Raw genomic sequence first — 21,917 nt, 5'->3', positions numbered from 1 at the left:
AATGCCACACAGACGAACACGCACGACAGTCTCACTCGTCAACGTCGTCTTCTTCTTATACTGCATACCAGAACGCGCGCTTCTCACGAGCTAGAGGTGGCTGCTACAACGCTACAAACGGAGGATGGACAGACCCACGGCATAAGGAGCTTCGCCCCTAAAAACAACATTTAGCAAGGTGGCATGAGCTGCAGCGCGATGCCGACTTACGGTGCTGTTGGCTGCTCAAACGACGTTGAAAAAGGGGAGAAGTTTTTTTGTTGTTCCACAAGGAAAAGAAAACATCAAACGGTAAGGGAGACGGCTGAGTCGTATCGGGAGGAGGAACTTTGCCACCGAGGTGGCTTTGCAACGTAAGTCGGTCATTAGTGAATTGGTTTCGTGTGCACATGATTTCCGAAGTCTTTTAGATCAAGCTGATTATCGATACAACTTGACTTGAAGGAAAAAAATATCAACGTGACATTAGCTGCTCCGTTTTCTCAGATGTTTTTATTAACAATGAAAGCACGATCGTTCTAGCTCGCTCATATTGGGTCGGGTACTTGAAACCAGCGATCGCGACTACAGCAAAATATTTAGTGTATTATTTTCCTATTTCCGAACATTTACTGCACGTGCAAATATTTTTCACCACAGTCCTTTTTAAAGAACGCTGGTTCCTTTCCCTCGCGTTTCAAGCACGCACTTCATCGCGCCGCATGCGATATGAGAGATGGAGGCTGCAATAACTTGAAAAATGCAGATCTAATGCGAAGAAATGTGTCTTCGCCTTCTCGCCCCCTTCCCTTCAGTTACCGCGAGCTGTGCCGTAACCCCCCCCCCCCCCCAAAGAAGGTCCCTAAATTCGCCCCTGCTTGGGTACTGTGCTTTCGGATGCAGCAACCGGCGGGAATCGGGCAAAGCGCTCGTTTGTATTCCAAGCGGGAATTGAATGCGAAGCGTTTCTTAGCGAACTTCTACGACATTAAACGTATCTATCTATCTATCTATCTATCTATCTATCTATCTATCTATCTATCTATCTATCTATCTATCTATCTATCTATCTATCTATCTATCTATCTATCTATCTATCTATCTATCTATCTATCTATCTATCTATGACTTTCTGCTCTCCTGGCCGTTTCGTTAATGGGATGTATATCAGTATTGCGATGGCATAACATGGCTATATGAAAATTATAAATGACAGGTCATAACATGAAAATACCATCATGCAAGTCATGAACCGTATGCTTTACACGTCACAGTCTTGGGGTTCTTGCGGCCGCTTCGTTAAATTTATATATACAACAATTGGAATAGCGTGACAAGAGTGTATGACAAACGTAAGTGACTGGTCCTAAGTGCAAATCATGACAGGCACGTCATGTACAGCATGATTTACATGACATGGCCTCGTAGCGCTCGCGGCCGTTTCATTAAATGAATATATACCAAAATTGTTATGACCAGATATTTCTGTATGACGAACGTACAGGTGGCAACATGAAAATCATGACTTGCATGTCAGATACGGCATCATTTACATGCCACGCTCATGGTGCGCTCGCGGCCGGCTCGCTAGCTTGATGTCTACCAAGATTGGTATTGCGTGACGTACATTAATGACAGGTGGTAGGATGAAAAAAAGTCACAGTTTCGCCGCAAGGGCGAAGCAATGAATGCGATAGCAAGAAAATTACACCATTTCCCGCTAAAGGGGAGCATGAGGCGATGCGAAGCCGGAGCACTTGCACGATCGCGTTCCGTTGGCGTTCTTTGGGCATGCTACCGACCTGGCGTCGTGGAAACCGAAGAGGAACGCTACGCGCGTCTTGTCTTCCATCTAGCCTGGCCGTTAATTCTCACAGGGCGAGCGGGCAACGCAGTCGGCAGGCATGCGAGAGGGGGGCAGCGTAGGAGAGGAGAGAGAGGGGGAGTGTGAGTGTGAGTGAACAACTTTATTGAACGATCCGGCAAAACAAGGAGAGGGGAATGGGGTGGTGGAGACTCGTGCATGCGAGCCTCTCAGCCGCGAAGGGAGCCCCTCGCGCTGCGAGGGTGGCATGTCACGTGCAAGAGCGATTTGGACTCCGGTACTGGCCAAACACATCTGTCCGGAAATCTACCACACAGATACGTGCCAAAGGTGCGGGAGGGCACGAGCCACCCAGAATCACATACTCAGAGAGGGGGAGGGGACGGGCATGCGCTGGTGCTCATCGTGGCGTTGCGCAGGAGAGAATTTCGGTATGTTTAGCCCGCGTTTCAGAGGAAGAGTGGACAGGGGGAAAGCTGAGAGGGAAATGGAGTGGGGGAGGGGAAGTGGAGAGGGAAAATGGGGGAGGGGAGGGTAAGTGGAGAGGGGGAGAGGGTAAGTGGAGAGGGGGAAATGGAAGAGGGGATGTGGAGATATACACACTTATACATATACGGTGCATGACGGCGGCGACGGCGACGGCAAATATCAGCCGAGACTGTCCATATAATTGCTATCGCAATAACGTCACAGAATTTCATATGATTTACATGCCATGCTCATGGTGCGGTCGCGGCCGGTTCACTAGCTTGATATACACCAAAATTGGTATTATGTGAGGTGAGTGTACGACGAACATGAATGACAGGTGGTAACATGAAAATCGTGACTTGCATGTCATGTACGGCATGACTTACACGCCATGCTCATGGTGCGCTCGAGGCCATTTCGCTAACCTGATCCTGAATGCATCATGAATGCATGTCATAATTTTCATGTTATCACCTGTCGTTCATGTTCGCCATACAGTCACGTCACGCAATACCAATCTTTGTATATATCAAGCTAGCGAAACGGCCGCGAGCGTACCGTGAGCGTGGCATGTAAGTCATACCGTACATGACATGCAAGTCATAATTTTCATGTTACCCACTTGTCATTCATGTTCATCATACAGTCACCTCACGCAATACCAATATTGGTGTATACCAAGCAAGCGAACCTACTGCGAGCGTACCATGAGCGTGGCATGTAAATCATGCCGCACATGAAATAAATGTCATTATTTTCATGTTACCACCTCTAATATATGTTGGTTATGCAGTCACGCGGCACAATACGAATTTTGGTGTATATTAATGTCACGGGGTCGTGACGTCGACGAAGACAGCAGTCGGCGTGTTCAAGATGAAACTCTTTATCTGGCCGAATTGTGGCCGGGAAATGAGAACTCAGACTACAGCAATACACGCTGTACACTGATAGCGGCGAACAGGGCGTCGGCCGTCGATAAACTGCTCAGCGGTAAGGCGTGTCGGCATTTATACATGAGGCATCGAACATTCGAGCCTTATCGCTGGTGGCCGCGTTAGTTCCAAAATCAACTCAACTGTTCGCGTTTGCGCGCTCAAGCCTATAAGAAGGCAGCCTTTTGAATAGACAAGGCCATAGGCGGAGAGTTTTCATTTTACCGGAGGGGGCGGGGGACCCGACTTGCTCTTCCCCATTTCTCTCTCACTCTCCACGTATATATATATATATATATATATATATATATATATATATATATATATATATATATATATATATATATATATATATATATATATATATATATATATATATATATATACATATATATAGTACCGTAAAATGCCGAGCAAGCGCCCCTCCCCCCTCCTGCCCCGCGGCCACTTTTTTTCGAACGCTTCGTGCATTGTTCAAAAGAACACTGTTGCTGCCGCTTCTCTGTGCCTCTCGGCGACAAACGCAACAGCATGCAGCTTCGAATCGCTCAAAAAGAAACGCTGCGCTTCTCTTCGAATACGTGCCGAAAGTAGCAGAGCCTGCTCCGCGTCGTCTGCTTCACATGCCAGTGCTGTCCCTGCCGCCGCTTGGGGCGCTTTTCGGGAGAGGCGTGATGGTCCGCTTTGGATGGTCCCGGGGCTTACATTTGGGAACTCAGTGGTGTGCATGAAGTCAGAGGTACAATCAGGAATGGATGTAAATCAAAGGACGGTGGGCCGCCTCGCGTTGGGCGCTCACGGGAAGACGACAAATGAGGCTGTAAAGGGAGATATGGGATGGACAGGCTTTGAAGTGAGGGAAGCTCAGAGCAAAATGAGATTCGAAGAGAGGCGGAGGAAAATGAAGAACAGTAGATGGGCAGAGAAGGTTTTCAGGTATTTGTATAGAAAAAGCGTTGACACGCAGTGGAGAAAAAGAACTAGGAGGCTCACCAGTAAATCAAGCCTATAAGAAGGCAGCCTTTTGAATAGACAAGGCCATAGGCGGAGAGTTTTCATTTTACCGGAGGGGGCGGGGGACCCGACTTGCTCTTCCCCATTTCTCTCTCACTCTCCACGTATATATATATATATATATATATATATATATATATATATATATATATATATATATATATATATATAGGAAAGAGGTATACGCTTCTAAAAAACTTTATTTGTCGACGTTTCGATCGGAGACCGATCTTCATCAAATCGAAATTTACCAGGCTTCGATGCGCTTTTATATCGTTGTCCTCCGAACCGAGAGAGAGAGACAAAAAAAGTAAAAGAAAATTAAAAAAAAAGTAAGTAAAAAAAGTGAAAGAAAATTGAAGACAAAGAAAACAGAGTCGTACGAACAGACCACGTGCACATACTTGGACATGCTAACAACACGTGTTTTCTGGAAAAAAAAGAAGGCCAACAAAGTCAGCTCAACTATACTGTTCACGACTCTGTTTTCTTTTTCCTCAATTTTGTTTTTACTTTCCTTATATATATAATATATATATATATATATATATATATTGCGAAGTAGAGGACGTGCAACACGAAAACTCTTTATTAATCCGACGTTTCAGCCGGGGACCGGCCCATCAGGGCCCTGATTTTCCAGCGACTCTAGGGGCTCCGCCCCCCAGCCCCCCCCCGTACTCTCCGCCTATGGACAAGGCAGCGACGAGCTTACACCATCCTCGGCGTCCACCCTTGCATGTGCACCTTGCTCCCACAATGTGCAATTAGACAGCTGGGAAAATGTGCAGAAATCATTGAAAAGTCCGAAGGAACGAGCCAGCGTAAAAAAAAAAGCGAGAGGAACGAACGTTTTTTTCTCTTGCTTAGCGCGAACACCAACTAACACACGAATACTGATTAGCGAGAACGGATGCAAAAGTCAAAGGGAGCTCTTCGCGTAATAGATGAGGGAAGAAAAAGCACGAGCCGTCGAGCGTTGGCGATGCTGCTGGATGGAGGCGCATCTTCGTCACTTACTTTAATTTAATGTAAATAATAGAAGACCTTGATAAAGCTTTGATAACCTGAAGGCGGACGTCCTAGTCGACGCTCTTCACACACTTGCAACTGACTTCGAAGGGCCCCTTTGTTGACACAGTTTCCTCCCTGACGCCGCAAACATGATTAGCGGCGTAAAGATCACTGCCGTGAAGAAGACTGCTTTTATTTTAAATATCTTTCGACGTATTCAGTTCCGCGGAATCCACACAATCACGCGCGCTGCTCGTTTCGCAATGCCATTGCTCTGCTCCCACAGAGCGGCGTTCGCAACACGCCACGACTAAAGTCACTGGAACGGGAAAAGTACCGCGACCATCGTGCGCGCCGCCATATTTGGTCCAGCGCCGCCGAAGCTGCGGCGGTGCGGTGTTGATTTCACGTGGAGTAACGCATGTTTTACGCATTGCGTGCGCTTTTGCAACCCCGAATGAAGCATACCGTTGTTCTCGTGACTGATTAGGTAAAAAATAGCGGCAATTTTCACTTGCCTACATGCGCACGCACGCGTACTAACGCGATAAAGAAATGCGAACTGCGCGGCATTTACGCGCTCGGCTGCCTGCATTTATTAAATGCGAAGCATTTCTTAGCGAATTTTTGTGACTATCTATCTATCTATCTATCTATCTATCTATCTATCTATCTATCTATCTATCTATCTATCTATCTATCTATCTATCTATCTATCTATCTATCTATCTATCTATCTATAGATATATATATATCCGCCCCCGACTTTGTGCTGTCCTGGCCGCTTCGTTAATTGGAAGTACACCAAATTTGGTATGGCATAACATGACTGTATGACAAATTTAAATTAAGGTGATAACATGACAATAATGACATGAATGCCATGTACGGCATGATTTACATGCCACGCTCATGGTGCGCTCGCGACCGCTTCGATAGCTTGATACACAACAAAATTGGTATGGCGTGACAAGAGTGTATGACGAACATAAGTGACTGGTTATAACGTGCAAATCATGACAGACATGCCATGTAAAACGTGATTTACATGACATGGTTTCGGGGCGCTCGCGGTCGTTTAATGAAATGCATATATACCAAAATTTTTATGACGAGCTATTAGATGTGAAGCATCTTATAGCGGAGTTCAATCCGGTGGTAGTGGTGGTGGTGGTGTGCGACGTGACCACCCTTACTGCGCATGTGCAAACCTTCTCCACTTCCCCTCTCCCCTCCCCCTCTCCACATCACCTCTCCTCTTCCCTTTCCTTCTTCCCTTTCCCCTCCTCTTTCCCTTAACCATCCCCCTCTCCCTTCCCCCTCACCACTACACCTCTCCACTCCTCCTCTACCCTTCCATCTCTCCTCCCCCTTTCCCCTCCCCTCTCCACATCACCTCTTCCCTTCCCCTCTTCGTCCCCCTCCCCCTCTCCATTCCCCCTCTCCCCTCACCACTCCACCTCTGAAACGCGGGCTCTACATGCCGAAACACTGCTTCGCATCGCCTCATGGTCCACTTTAGCGGGAGATGGCATGATTTTTCTGTATGACTAACGTTAATGATAGGTGGTAGCATGAAAATCATGACTTCCATGTCATGTACGGCATGACTTACTCGCCACGCTCATGCTGCGATGGCGGGTGGTTCGTTAGCTTGAAATGCACCCAAATTGGTATAGCGGGAGGTGACTGTACGACGAACACGCATGACAAGTGGTAACGTGAAAATCATGACGGTATTTATGTTGGTCATACAGTCGCGTCACGCAATACCGATTTTGGTGCATATCAAACAAGCGAACCGGCCGCGAGAGCATCATGGGCATGGCATGTAAATCATGCCATACATGACACGCGTGCCATTATTTTCATGTTACCACCTATTATTAACGTTCGCATTACAGTCACGTCACGCAATACCGATTTTGGTGCATATCAAGCAAGCGAACCGGCCGCAAGAGCATCATGAGCATAGCATGTAGATCCTGCCTTACATGACATGCGTACCATTATTTTCATGTTACCGCACGGTATTTATGTTGGTTATACAGTCACGTCACGGAATACCGATTTTGGTGCATATCAAACAAACGAACCGGCCGCGAGAGCATCATGAGCATGGCATGTAAATCATGCTTTACATGGCATGCGTACCGTTATTTTCATGCTACCGCACAGTATATATGTTGGCCATACAGTCACGTCGCGCAATACCGATTTTGGTGCATATCAAACAAACGAACCGGCCGCGAGTGCATCATGAGCATGGCATGTAAATCATGCCTTACATGACGTGCGTACCGTTATTTTCATGTTACCGCACGGTATTTATGTTCGTCATACAGTCACGTCACGCAATACCGATTTCGGGGCATATCAAGCAAGCGAACCGGCCGCGAGAGCATCAGCCATTATTTTCATGCTACCATCTGTTATTTGTCTTCGTCATAGTCACGTCAGACAGTACCATTTTCATGGCGCGCTGATCATTATATGTGAGCCCAAAGGCGTCAATTTTACGCCAAACATAATAAAATGTTATTGTGCATGAACCTCCTGCGAAAAAACAAGCTGCACTAGTGCAGGGTAGGCGCCAACATTCCCCGAAACATTCGCGAATTCTCAATGAAGCGCTTACCTCACAATGCGGGTATCAGTCGTGGGAACAAATGTTTCCCGTCTAATTCTGTGCAGCCACATAGCCCGTCGTTTGGCATCCTTTTTCCCGCTGGGAATGGCAACGAGGGTCTTACCCGGGCATTCTTCGATGCCTCGATAGGCTTTCGATGAAGTCTCAAAACGATACGGGATGTCGTAATGCTCCTGTACGCTTTCGTGAGCCTATAAAAACAATCGCCCTCCAAAGCGCCGTGCGTCTGCGGCCGGGAGACACTAGCGAGGCGAGCGAGCTGGACCATTTATGTGGCGAAGCCACCGAAAGGGCGCGGCGGCGAAGAGAAAAGGAACGCGGTACTTTTCTCGTTACAGTGACTTTAGCCACGACGACGGGATCACGCGCGCGGCTGCTACTCGCGGACTCGCGGAGCTGAGTGTCCTAGCCATGTCCTAGCGCCGCAGCGCCACCATACCAGCTGTCGAGGCCTTATAGCAACAGTTTTTATACGTCACCGCCACAGCTTTATGCATGAATAGAATTATGTCGATGGCAGCCTCACCAGTAGTATAGATTTGTATCATTCAACGAAATTTCGTTAACGTCTAGAAGCTGCTCACTAATATTGCGTGTTTTATGTATGTAGCAGTGACTGCACCTTTTCTTTTCCGTAATAATAGTACTACTGTCACGTGGTTTATTCAAGTACAAACGTGAAGGAACGACGAGGAACGTCGAGGGTCCAAAATCCAAGCAAGCGCAAGCTCGGGTCGCGTGGCTACCGCTAACGCTGTGGCTTGCTTTCTTGGCTGCTTCGTCGTCGTCTGTATTGTTTGTTCACTACATTTGCCCCGGTGAATAGTGTAGCCATCCTGGCGAACTAAGGCGTTGTCAGTATGGCGGGAGCACAATAGGGTTTGAGGCGACTCACGACAGGTGCCCTAGTTTGGCTTTGGATCCCACCGAACACTTCTGGCCTTTCGTCGAAATTACTGGCCCGATATCACGGGCCCTACCGCGTTCTTACTGGTACGTCCCCAGTCAATTATGAGGTTGAGCCTTTGACACCGTCCCAAGACTTGCGTCGTCGTGGTAGGGAAATCGTCCACGTGAGTCGCCTCAAGCCCTATTATGATCCCGCCATACGGACAACGCCTTAGTTCGCCAGGATGGCTACGCTATTCACCGGGGGCAAATGTTGTGAACAATACAGACGACGACGAAGCAGCCAAGAAAGCAAGCCACAGCGTTAGTGGTAGCCACGTGACCCGAGCTTGCGCTTGCTTGGATTTTGGACCCTCAAAGTTCCTCGTCGTTCCTTCACGTTTGTACGTGAATAAACCACGTGACGCTACACTTTCTTGCAGATATTCATGTTTGCATGCCTTATATTGTCTTGGTTGCTCCTAGTCGAAACAGTGTTTCTTGCGCATTATGATTATTACTATTATTATATTACTATTAGTGTTAACTTGTCAACCAAAAGTTATTTCTAAGTAAGAATTTGTGGTATTAGAGGCCAGGGGCGCAGCCGGGGGGGGGGGGGGGGGGGTAGGACCGGGCCCGTGCCCCCCCCCCCGAATTTTTTTTGCCATGACATACAGAGCTCAAAACGACACTCGATCACATCTGCCTGCCCGACCCCCACTTCAGATCAAGGAGGTAGCCCCCCCCCCCCCGCCCCCAAAAAAAAAAAAAAATTTCTGGCTACGCCCCTGTTAGAGGCGTAGTACGTTTTTTATACTTATATCATATTTGTACTTTCTACTTCGCTTGGAAGCTCCTCCGGCCCTCCAAGTAAGTACGCCTGTGCAAACGGTGTAAGCACAATTTTTTTTTGAAAAAAAAAATGTGGGTGGTTATAACGTTAACCTACCCGGCATTGTTTCCTTCCGCATTGGCTATTAACTGTTTATGATTGGTCGAAATTTTCTGGATCATGCACACGACACCTGCTCGTTACGCGATGCCGCAAATAACCCCAAAATAATCCATTGCACAATGACCACTCATGCACTACATAAAAAATAAGAGAATACACTATTTTCAATACAGCATATTTTTGGTCACTGGTTCTTCGCCATTCGTGAAAAATTTTCAGTGTGCCTTCACATCACGTGCTTGTTGTGCGACGTCACAAATCAATGAAATCTCGCAGTGTTAAAATTACGTGTGCACACTGAACAGCGCATTACTATGCTGAACAATACCTGAACATTTTTTTTTTTTTTTTGGAATAGCCGGACAGTGTCTCATTCTGAACGTAATTCAAGAAAGCTGCCCGCCGATCGCAGCGGCTACTTATAGCAACTGGCGAGATTTTCAGTTGTAGTATAACGAGGTTGAGCTGTTTGTACGCGTGTACAACAACTCTGTGAACTCATTCTTGCTGAGAGAGAGGGAGGGAGAGAGAGAAATAAAAAGCGCTGCGCATGTGTGCTTCTTTGCCGTCCGAGTTGTATTTTGCCCTGTACAAGTCAATTCGAGATCACTCAAAACCAACTGGCCCGGCTGTCAATTCAGTCTCCTTAGTCCAGAAAACGCAGGTCGCGGGGTCGAATCCCGGCCGCGGCACTTTCGATGGAGGCGAAAATGCGTGAGGTCCGCGTGCTTAGATTTCGTTGCACGTTAAAGGAGTACTGACACGATTTTGAAGTGCAGCAAAACGGACGTTTTTGGTTTCCTTGGCGTGTGGTGTTAACTCTCTCCCCACACCGCATCCGGGAAACACGTATAAATATTTAAGTTTGATTTTAAAGTTTTCATCTCCCAGCATCTGCAAGGCAGCTTCACCGCATGGAGAGCCCTATGACGTTTCAAGTCAGCTCACTTGGTTTGCGAAATCTGGGTTCTGCATGCAGCCTAAATCATAGAAATCGCTTTCGGAGGCACTGGACGACAGTTCACTCATCATGAACCACGTTCGACCGACAGCAAAGGACAGCAGGTACATATTTCGTGGGTTGCAGTCTGCCCGTGACGTCACGGGCAGACTTGACACGTCACTATGAAGCCGCGCTCTCGAAACCGAAACTGCTGGTTGAAAGAAGCGGTATTAAAAATATATGCAATGCATCCCCAGGTACCACGACTCTTTTTAGGGTTCTCGACACCCGTGCTTTCATTTAGAGCAACAACCTGAAAAATTTTAAAATTCATGTCAGTACTCCCTTAAGGAACCCCATGTGGTCGACATTTCCGGAGCCATCGTTTTGGGACGTTAAACCCCAACAACTATTAGTCTAGAAAACCGTGGACCTTGACCATTTCCCTGGTCCGGTAGATCAAGTTGCGGGACAAGCTTGAAAGCTGGGCTTCCCAATGTACTCGAGTCCACTACCTTATTGCTCACCTTGTTCCAAGCCGCCGTGATCGCTGAAGCTACCATATGATTAAGCAAGGCCAACGTTTTTAGATTAATCTAAAAACGTAGGCAAGGCGACGCAGGTAATGGGAAACTCAAGCGAAAACATTCACTAGTTCCCCCACTGCGGCCCAACTAAAACACTCAACAGTTCTGCACACTCATCGACTCATAGAAAATTGGATATATACAGCAGGGGTGATGCTATTCCTTTCCGATGAAAGAAAATGAATTTCCTGAAACAGGAAGACCGTTTGACCGGTCCATAAAACGTTTACGGCTGCCCGTATTTGCGTCGTCGATTATGTAAATTTCAGGCCAGGCAGAACAGAATAAAATGATGACAGAGTGCTCTAACATTAAGAGCCCCTACACAGCGGTAGCCTTCTCTGCAATGCTGTAGCGCAAAGCGCGAAAGCGTCGCAAAGGTGGTGCGCACCGCAGAGAACCTACAGTGCGTGGTCGTGAGACAGGGGAGGCGATCTCCACAGCATAAGCGCAGGTTAAATTTCATTATATAAATAAGTGTTCACAAGTAAAACATCGCCTCAGTTGATGGTTTCCCAGTGTGCAGCCGGCAATGACCACTGTCGAAAGTGGGGGGCTCTGCCCCCTAACTTTTCTCAGTGAAGGGGGGGTGGGGCTAGCGCCCCCCTTGCCCCCCCCCCCCCCGGTAGGTACGCCAATGCAAAAAGTCACCTAAACCCCCCCCCCCCCCCCAATGTGGCGGTGCATGCATGTAGTGGTGTATGCCCGTTTCATGGTGGTTAACCTACGCTGGATTGATGGATGGATGCTATGAGCGTCCCCTTTGTAACGGGGCGCTCACATGTGCGCCACAAGGCTGAAGGACGTGATACAGATGCGAAGAAATTTTCTTCATATCTGTCCCCTATACTTCCTTGGCTTCATTATCTCCAGGTTGCACCTTTAAAGGGGTTTCAAACACACGGAACACCTTTTTGCCATACAAATTTAAAATATTAGGGTCTAATGCGCTTTTCCTTCGTCAAATAGCCTTCTGGTTTGTGTAAGCATTAATGTTTTACTTAAAACGCCCTTACGGAGCAAGAGGTGTTTCGAGTTCCAAAAACACATGTAGCCCATACAGTCGAGTGCCAGCTAATAATTGGATGATTAGGCAAGTTTATACTAACATGTCTGTCCGTTTTAAAGCTGTCTTAAAGCACTCCACAAACTTCCACATTTTCTGTGAATGTTTATTGTTTACTTAAGCATAACAGTGCACGATATCCTCATCGGCACTGAATGCCAGGTGAAGACATTAGGGTTATATATACCAGTTTATTTACTTACGAAAGCAACCACGGCACATTCATTGGCAATACAGTGGGGAGGAATGACAAAAAGAAAAAAAAAACATACAGGTTACACAGAACAAAACAGCACAAAATGATCATAGACCGACTGACAAACAAATCCTTTGAATTTATTTATTTATTTATTTATTTATTTATTTATTTATTTACAGTACCTACAGCGCCCGCGTGGGGCATCAGTGTAGGGGGGAGATAACAGTTTCGAAATGCAGAAGGGCGACAATCCATTAACACTGAGGTGTACATAAAAGAAATACAGATACATAATGAAGCATCCAAGGGTGACACGTAATAAACACTGACGTGTGTGGAGATACAGCAGCAAGAAAACATATTATATATAATAAATACATACGCGCACATACACATATATCCATATATATATATACACATATACATACAAATATACACACATATATATACACACAGACAGATAAATGCAGGCGGAGAGGGAGAAAAAAAAGAAAAAAGAGAACTCCAGCTTAGATCCCTAGAAAGATCAAACGAAAGTGTAGGCAACTTTAAATTGTGCGCAGGCTACGATAAAATACGATATTCAAGCGCAGTGGCGAATGTTTTCCTGGACGCGGCTACGATTTCTTGAGGTAGTTTGTTCCATTGCCTAATTGATCGCGGGAAAAATGAATATTTAAAAAGGTTAATTCTGGAAGCGATCTCGCGCACTTTAAGTGGGTGATCAATACGAGCAGATGTATATGTAGGCTCCGATATGTAGTTTTCTTTGTGAATACCCGTTAAACCATGGAATATTTTGTGAAACAGAGATAAACGTAAGAATTTGCGCCTGTCTTCAAGAAGAGGCCATCCCAAAGTATTCCTGATTTCGAAAGATCTCCTATATTCGCAATGTCACTTGGTATCCAATTCCTAACTGTAATTGTATTGGGGAAAAATGACTTCCGAAACGTGTTAGTTTTACAAAATGTTTCCCTCGCTTTTAGTTTGTGATACACTCTCCTAGACACATGGTGAGGCTCATGCAAATACTTTGTGCAGTCAATGCCTCTTGAAAGGTAGATATCATGGAAATCATTCAATTCATGAAATAAACGTTTTTGCAGCGTGTCACACCCATTTTCTTTTTCCACAGCTACACTGAACTTTCTTGAATAATATCTAAATGCAAACTCCACAGCTGTACTGAGTATTCTTTCCAGCTTGTCTAAGTTTATTTGGGTCCAGGGATCCCAAACCGCGTTAGTGTATTCAAGTAGTATCGTACACTGGAAAGATAGTTTAGAGCCATTGCCTTGATTGGAAATTGTTTAGCGTTCCTTTTCATATAACCTAGGAAATGAGATGCTTTGGCAGAAACGTGATCAACATGTCCTGTCCATGATAAATCAGTGCTGAAATACACTCTCAAGTAAACCCCGACACAGTAAATAGTTGCATTCAATTAATGTAATAATTAGACAAACTGTGTCATCCTTCTTCTAGAAAAACATTTGCACTGTTTTTTTGCACTGTCCAGATAAGATCGAACACAAGGTCCCGGTCACCGTTCCCGATTTTGATGAAATTTACTGAAGGTCTAGGCATTAAATGGTTTTGAAGTTAGTTTTGCGGAAAAAAATTTTGTTCGCCTGAAAAAAAAATACAAATTTTGGCCACAAAAAACACTTTTCCGCAATTTCGCGATTTCTGAATTTTGAGCGCACATAGGGAAAAAACGGTGCACTTCTTCGTCACAATACTTATTCCCCTTAAAGAACAAGTAAAATACAATCTTATGAGTCTATTATTTTCCTTGCTTGTCGAAGCAGTTTTGAAGAAAAAAAACTCGCAAACTTGGCAAATCGCACAAAATACCTGTACTTCAGGAATTTATTGCTGCAAGCAAATTAAAGTGAGAATAATAAAAAGCGGTACATAATAACTTTGATCTCTTTTAAAATAATTTTCGTGGTTTTATTGCGCTCCGTTTTACTCCATAATTGGGCTGAAACGTAAGTGATTTACCAAAAACGCAGAACATTGGAAATTATTTTCTGAAAAAGGCTATTTTTAATTTTTTTTAAAAATCCCTCTGATTGAAGTCAAGGACGTCGTCTACCATTCTGCAGAAAAAAACGTTGCATTATTTTGGTTGCTAACAAGTTATAGTGCGTCAAATGTGACCATGCCAGCCTAGCGGCCACGTGGTTCGTTATGTGCTGAAACTCGGATATAATTTGTTAAAAATACTTGTACGTGACATAATCGCAAATCCATTAATGACAACCCCGAGTTGCCTAAACTGAAGATTATTCTGTATCCAATTATTTACAACACTGTCAATACCATACCAAGAAAAGTTTTCAATTAATCAATTAATGTGCACCACATCAAGGCTTTTCTTGAAATTATGAAATATACAATGAATTGTACTGTCTGTTGAATGCACTTGCCAGGTCACGAGTTAATTCTGTAAGTTGCATGACACAGGAAGACTGGATGCGGAAGCCACACTGGCAGTTGTTTAACAGATAGTTCTCATTTATCTTTTTAATTATGCTAGCGAAGAGAACATGTTCTAGCACTTTGCATTCTGTACTAGTCAATGACACAGGACGACAGTTTAAAACGAAGCTTTGCGGCCCAGATTTGTGATGTTTGCCTTTATCCCATCAAGAGGTAGACGACCCTTCTTTAATAATTAAGCAAAACAGAGAAAAATATTTTACAACTGAGCGTGCACGTGATGACAAGAAAGCATGCGGTATTTCATTTGGGCCACTAGCTTTCGAAGAGTAAGTTTAAAAAAAAAAAGGCTTTGCTTTAATACAGACTAAACACAACCTCTTCCATAGTAACATAACAAATTTTTTAGGAATATTCGCTAGCGTTTGTGCATGAGTAGAAAATATTCATGTAAAAAACAAGGTAAAGCGTTCGCGTTTCCGACTAAAACATGCCGTTTTCATCAATATTCAATATTGTTAGATCACCTTTTTTTTTTGAAGATTTGCCAAAATTTTTCTGGACGTTCTTTAATTCTAAATCTGGAGTTTCAGTGTAAACAGCCTTAGCCTTTCGTGTGGCATCACTCATTTTAGCCGCTAGTACTTGCAATTTTAGGGGCGAAGCACCTTAGGGTCTTGACTTGTCGGCGGTGCATCGTCGTCTGCTGTCGCCGCGTGCATTGTCATGAGTCATGACCCATTCGCTTGCTTGCATTGTCGTGTCCTGTCTATTTGCTTGAGCGCTAGAGATGGCGCCACCGCCTCAGCGCTCGCCGTGTGGAAAGAAACACTCTTTCTGCGATGAACGCTGAACTACCAGCTCGCGAGGAAGAAGAACGCGCCTTCGCCCGCGAGAGACAACGCCGACGCAGGCACCGTCTGCTAGCGAGTTTCTTGTATAAACCGACTGCTCGTGCTGCACAACCGTTCACCACTGAATCTTGACCTGCACTGTGGTGCAGCTGGGAGATCTCTCGTGTGTAGTTGAACAATAGATTCGCAGGGTGCACGTTAACTAAATGCGGACTGAGGGTCTCTGCGTCTAATCTTTCTTCTGTCTCTCATTGCCCATTAGCAGTGATTTTCCTGAGGGAAACACTGGCGCACACTGCACGCTTCACCCCTCCAGAGGTTTCACGTTAATAGAGCTATTTCTTTTGCCTCTATCTCACGTCTTTTTTTTACTTTATTGTATGCATTCCATTTCCCATGAATTAATTTTTGCATGTCTCTTGTAAACCAAGGCTTACATTTTGCGTCGGGCTATCCGCCATGATGATCTAATGATTATGGTGCTCGACTAATGACCCGAAGGATGAGGGATAGAATCCCAGCCACGGCGGCCACCTTTCAATGGGAGGTGAAATGCTAGAGGCCCGTGAACTAAGGTTTAGGTACATGTTAAAGAACACCAGTTGGTTGGAATTTTCAGAGCCCTCCACTACAGTGTCCATCATAATCATATCGTGGTTTTGACACGTAAAACCCCAAATATTATTATGCTCCGTCGGACTGTCATCAGCCGTGAAGGCACATGTTGCTTACACAATTTGAACAATTTAGTTTTAAACCTCACCCACATATCTTCTACATCAAATGTATCTGACAGCCTTAAAAATGTCATAATAACGGTCAAGTGCTTCTGTTATTGTAAAAGGATTTGTGTGGTTATAGCTATGTACTCATCTTGCTCCGGTATCTGTAACTTTAACATGACGCAAGTTGAGCTCGCAAAGCACAGTGCTACGATCACTTCTACACGTGTGCTGGTCCTCGGGAGGCAAACCAGCAAGCAATGAATCAAGCACATCATTTCCTCTTGTAGGTTGCAGAACAAGTTGATGAGCGAGAAACAGCTACACATCTTGAACAATTCCTTTTGTGAACCACTATTAACCAGGGACTTAGTATGTTCTTGAGCCCAATGGATTTCAGGCAGGTTAAAATCACCTCCAAGTATTACGTGATCATCATTTACTGCCTCAATGTCCTCATTCAAGTCGTTCATTACTTTAACTTCGCTACCTGGTGGCCTATGAAAAGAAAGAAATGGCAGTCTTTCCATTTTGGAAACACAACTTCAACGAGATTGATTCGTTTGTTTCCGTATGAATTTGCAACATTTTAGCATAAATTTCTTTTTCACTATTGTGAAGGCACCTATGCCGCGTTTATCCCAATCTCTACGATAAGCTGTACAATTTACGGGAAAGATTTCGCTGTCACTATTTTCACTGTTCAACCACGACTCAGGTCCAAGTACAAGAGAATGATTAGTCATGTTAATAAGGTGAGCAAGGTCGTCAACATTATTTGTAATGCTTCTGCAATTCCCAAGCAACACTTTTAGTATGGTACTGCTGCTTCATTGTCAGCCTGATTGTATAACCGAAGCTAATGCCTGAACATAAGTCAACTTTTTGTTGTTAAAGAACAATGAACCATAACGTAGGCTTGCTTTATCGCTCTGTGGCTGATCGGTACATGGCTGTGTAGCACAAACAATCTATGATGCTCTTTACCTTGCTATGTAGGTGTGTATGACTGTATGTGTATGTGCAATTTTATCTCCTTTATTGCCATTGTAAGTGGATGTTCTCAAACTGGTAGCCTTGAATTATTCTTTTGTTTTGCAGTGATAAGGGTGCTTAGACAATTGCAAGCGTCCTTTGATATTCGTGTTTTGATTCGTGAAAACGCTCTTATTCTAGAGTGTATGGGCGTTAGTGGTAGACGCGATAAAACACCCTTAAGGGTGTAAAGTGGTGTAGTCTATAAGCTTTCTTATATCGTATCCTGAGCGTGAGCTACATGAACTCTAAATTTCTTTTTACATTTCCATGGTGCACATCTACACAGCGCAGCACAGCAATATCATCACTTGATATCTGAACACTTGAGATCTAAGGGGACACTTCACAAAGTGCAAAGGAAAAAGAAGTCATTTCTTTAACATTTAACCTGATCCCCTTTCTCCATAGCATTAACTACTAATAATCCAGCTATGATAAAGTGTTCAGAGGGTCTGCTTCCAAAGTGGTATGCACAAGGTATGAATCCCAGTGCCTGTGGACACTCACTAGTTTTTTCTGAAGGAAAGTTATGCCGCCCTGGCGCTCATTAGTGTAAATAATCAAGTAGCAGTGATTTAGAATAACACATGTATTTCTGCAACGCATAAGGAAGCATGGCTCAACGTCGTTATCGAAAGGGGAAATGAAACTGACATAAAGTTAGAGGAAAGAAGCCACTTTCACAAGAAATGAGTACCCGCAACACTGTACGCCAAGCTGGGGTACCTTCTCTGCACATTAGCAAAACTAGTGGGTGTACAGCTGCACTGGCAATAAAACCGAAAACCTAAAAAAAAGCTGGCCTCCAGTTCCTACTCCCTTTCTTCTCTTCCCTACCGTGCCTACGTGCCATTCTCGCTAGGGAGTTGGCAAACCAAGCGTCTTTCCTCACCTTAAACCAAGCTCACTGTCTCTTGAGCCAGTGAGCTTCGTCAACAAACTCCGCCGTCCCTACTAGACCGTCCCTTCAAAAGAAGTCTTTAGGCCCCAAACTTATTTATGGCTTCTCCTTTTTACAATCACGGGACATGTGGTCCGTGAGCTTGTATTTTCGGGAAAAAGATGCACTGCAGTGGACACAGGAGTAGGGACGCTGTTTTGTGTGAGTACTCATGTGCTGAACGAGGAAGCGTTCCACCACAACAATGCATTGCAGTGGACACAGGAAAAGAAACGCTCTTCTGTGTGAGCATGGATATGTCTCATGAGGTTGGATTTGTTCACGAAGGATGCATCACACTGCTTCCTTCGTGCACATGGAAAAGGGACGCTCTCCTGTGTGAATGCGCATGTGGTGAACAAGGTGGGCTTTCATCATAAACGATGCATTGCAGTGGACACAGAAAAAGGGCCGCTCTCCTGTGTGCATAAGAACATGTCTCACGAGGTGGCATTTTCGCAAAAAGGATGCATTGCAGTGGACACAGGAAAATGGACGCTCTCCTGTGTGAGTGCGCATGTGGTCACTGAGTTTGTCTTTCTGCGAGAAGGATGCATCGCAGTCGACGCAAGAAAAAGGACGCTCTCCTGTGTGAGTACGCATGTGGTCATTGAGAGAAACTTTCCGCGAAAAGGATGCATTGCACAGGACACAGGAAAAGGAACGTTCTCCTGTGTGAATGCGCATGTGGTCATTGAGGGAGCCTTTTCGTGAAAAGGATGCATTGCAGTGGACACACAAGAAGGGACGCTCTCCTGTGTGAGTGCGCATGTGCTCATTGAGATTGTCTTTCCGCGCAAAGGATGCACTGCAGTGGACACAGGCAAAGGGACGCTCTCCGGTGTGAATGCGCATGTGCTGAACAAGGCGGGCTTTCGTCACAAACGATACATTGCAGTGGACACACGGAAAGGGAAGCTTTCCTGCGTGAGTGCGCATGTGCTCATTTAGTTTGCCTTTCCGTAAAAAGGATGCATGGCAGTGGACACAGGAAAATGGACGCTCTCTTGTGTGAGTGCGCATGTGGTCATTTAAAGAGTCTTTCCGCGAAAAGGATGCATTGCAGTGGACACAAGAAAAGGGATGCTCTCCAGTGTGAATGCGCATATGCTGAACAAGGCGGGTTTTCATCACAAACGATGCATTGCAGCGGACACAGGAAAAGGGATGCTGTTCTGTGTGCGTACGGATGTGTCTTACAAGGTGGCATTTCCGTGAAAAGGATGCATTGCAGTGAACACAGGAAAAGGGACGCTCTCCAGTGTGAGTACGCATGTGGTCATTGAGGGTGACTTTCCGCGAAAACGATGCATTGCAGCGCACACAGGAGAAGGGACGCTCTCCAGTGTGAATGCGAATGTGCTCTACGAGATCGCTTTTCATCACAAATGATGCATTACAGTGGCCACAGGAAAAAGGGCGCTTTCCTGTGTGGGTGCGTACATGAGCCAAGAGCTTGGAATTGTGAACGAATGCAGCTGGACACAAGTGGCATTGTAAGGTGGGCTTGTCCATATGTTTTCGAAGGTGTCCGTTCATAGTTGACTTCTTCGGGGTCACACAGCTGCCCTGTTCGCAGGAATGCCGTTGACCTTCTACAGATGCCAGTGAAGAAGACTGCTCCATTGACTCAACAAACAAGGAACCTGCAAAGCCATCGAGAGCACAGAAAGGCAATGCAAATTATGTGGCATGGAGAACTGGATTGCAAACCAGAAAATACACAATGGTTGCTCTACATGTGAGTGAAGTAGATGATCACCTGGTCTCACCCAAACCAAAGCTACTCTTATGGCAATGGGACACCGACCCAGCATATTTCACGAAAATTAGCATCTTGCTGCACATGAAAGCTATGGTTAATACATGCGAACAGCAGGTGCCAAAAAACGAAATTTGATTTGCATGCCATTCCGGTGCTATGTCTAAAGAGTCAAATGTCTGTACGTGCAAACGATAAACAATAAGCCATTGAACTATTCATTGTACTTTTTTTTTTGTATAGAAATATCCATAAAACACTGCACAGCAAAGACCCACTTCATGTTCCAACACATGAACCATATGAAATAAAATATGAATGGAAGAAGTTACAATGAAGCAATTTGGGAAATAAGAAAAATAAACAGTTGTAAGAGTTACAGTGGCATCACATTTTTGGTGGTCAGAAATACAAGTACATTAATGTGCTTACAAAAGTAACTGTTTCTTTATATTACTATCACAGTTTACACATTCCCCACTAATGTCTCTATACTGCGTCAATGAAAGCATAATGATACCAGGAAATACAAAGTCACTGATTCATCAGACAGGGTTCCAGTTTACAGATGATTGTTTACATCTTCCAGTGTTAAATCAAAGTGCCACTACCTAACATTGCGGTAACTTATCTGGAAAACTGTTCTTCTCAGCACAGACACATATGTAAAAACAAAAGTATGCATTAAGAAATAGCTATTGTGAACCAGAGCCTTAAAAGGCAAGCACAATTTCTTCACTTTGATGATTGAACTGTCAACGTTGCAAGAAATCCATGATTTGCTTCCCAATTTCAACCGACTAAGATGGCAGAAAGTTTGTTTTACACATTTCACCAATCTGGAAAAGCAGACTAGACATGGTCACATTACCATCACAATCCCAAGCTCATAATGGATTAGGCTGCAACAAAAGTGTAATATGGCAAATGATTTTTAAGAGGAGGCTGTGTCAATGCCCCTCTGGTAATATTCAAAGCATGCAGTTTTTTGGTTACTAACTAGGAGGAATGGAACCATCTACAACAGCACACAGATGATTCTTAAACGAGCACAAGCAACAGAGTACATCCAAACATAATTTTACCCTTGGCATCAGTCAGGCTTGACCGTTAGAAAGCCCTTGATCAACTAAATATGTGAGTATTGAAACTGGGTGACTACTTCTTCAGTAACTAATTTAACAAAACTAGTTACTTTTTCTTAAAGACAAGCTCTATGTATACACAAGGCAATACAAACAGGAGCACTTTAATTTGGTAGGAAATATAGAACTGAACAGCTGTGGTAGTGTGATGCAGCAGCATGTGCGATATGAATCTCCAGCGAACCACACTAATGCACTCAGTACTTGTTTACTCATTTTAGCATACTATATGTGGGTAGACTACAGTAGAATCTCGATGATGCGAATCTTGTAGGGTCACGAAAAATATTCGTATTAGCAGAAATTCGTATCACTAAGAATATGTCACTAGTATACCTAGTTGCCCAAGCACTACTAGTATGCCTAATGTGTGAAAAAAAAATGTGCGTTTTTATTTATTGTTCGTTAGGGCTGCAGGAATGTAACAGAAAAAATACAGTGTAGCGAAGGTTATTGGAACCCTGAAGTGGGTCGTC

The 21,917-nt window shown here is 44.6% G+C and overlaps 2 protein-coding genes across 8 annotated transcripts in view; both read right to left on the bottom strand.

Annotated features, from left to right (window-relative positions):
- The window catches only part of LOC119390669 (gastrula zinc finger protein XlCGF57.1-like), a 691,222-nt gene that overhangs the window by 150,810 nt on the left and 518,495 nt on the right, over positions 1–21,917 (bottom strand). For 2 of the 4 annotated variants that reach the window (XM_049415088.1, XM_049415086.1), the window contains exon 5: positions 17,558–20,126. The exons of 1 other annotated variant lie outside the window; for it this stretch is intronic. In XM_049415088.1, coding sequence (XP_049271045.1) covers positions 18,829–20,126 — 1,298 coding nt within the window. In that variant the 3' untranslated portion in view covers positions 17,558–18,828. Of the gene's footprint in view, positions 1–17,557; positions 20,181–21,917 lie in introns of those variants that run through there. One more of the 4 variants, XM_049415085.1, reaches the window with a different exon arrangement.
- Positions 1–21,917, bottom strand: part of LOC119390677 (gastrula zinc finger protein XlCGF57.1) — a 963,551-nt gene that overhangs the window by 569,389 nt on the left and 372,245 nt on the right. The gene's annotated exons all lie outside the window — the stretch shown is intronic.

This window comes from Rhipicephalus sanguineus, chromosome 4 (assembly GCF_013339695.2).
Source record: "Rhipicephalus sanguineus isolate Rsan-2018 chromosome 4, BIME_Rsan_1.4, whole genome shotgun sequence".
In the NCBI taxonomy this organism is placed as follows: domain Eukaryota; kingdom Metazoa; phylum Arthropoda; class Arachnida; order Ixodida; family Ixodidae; genus Rhipicephalus; species Rhipicephalus sanguineus.
This window is presented reverse-complemented; position numbering and strand designations above follow the sequence as displayed.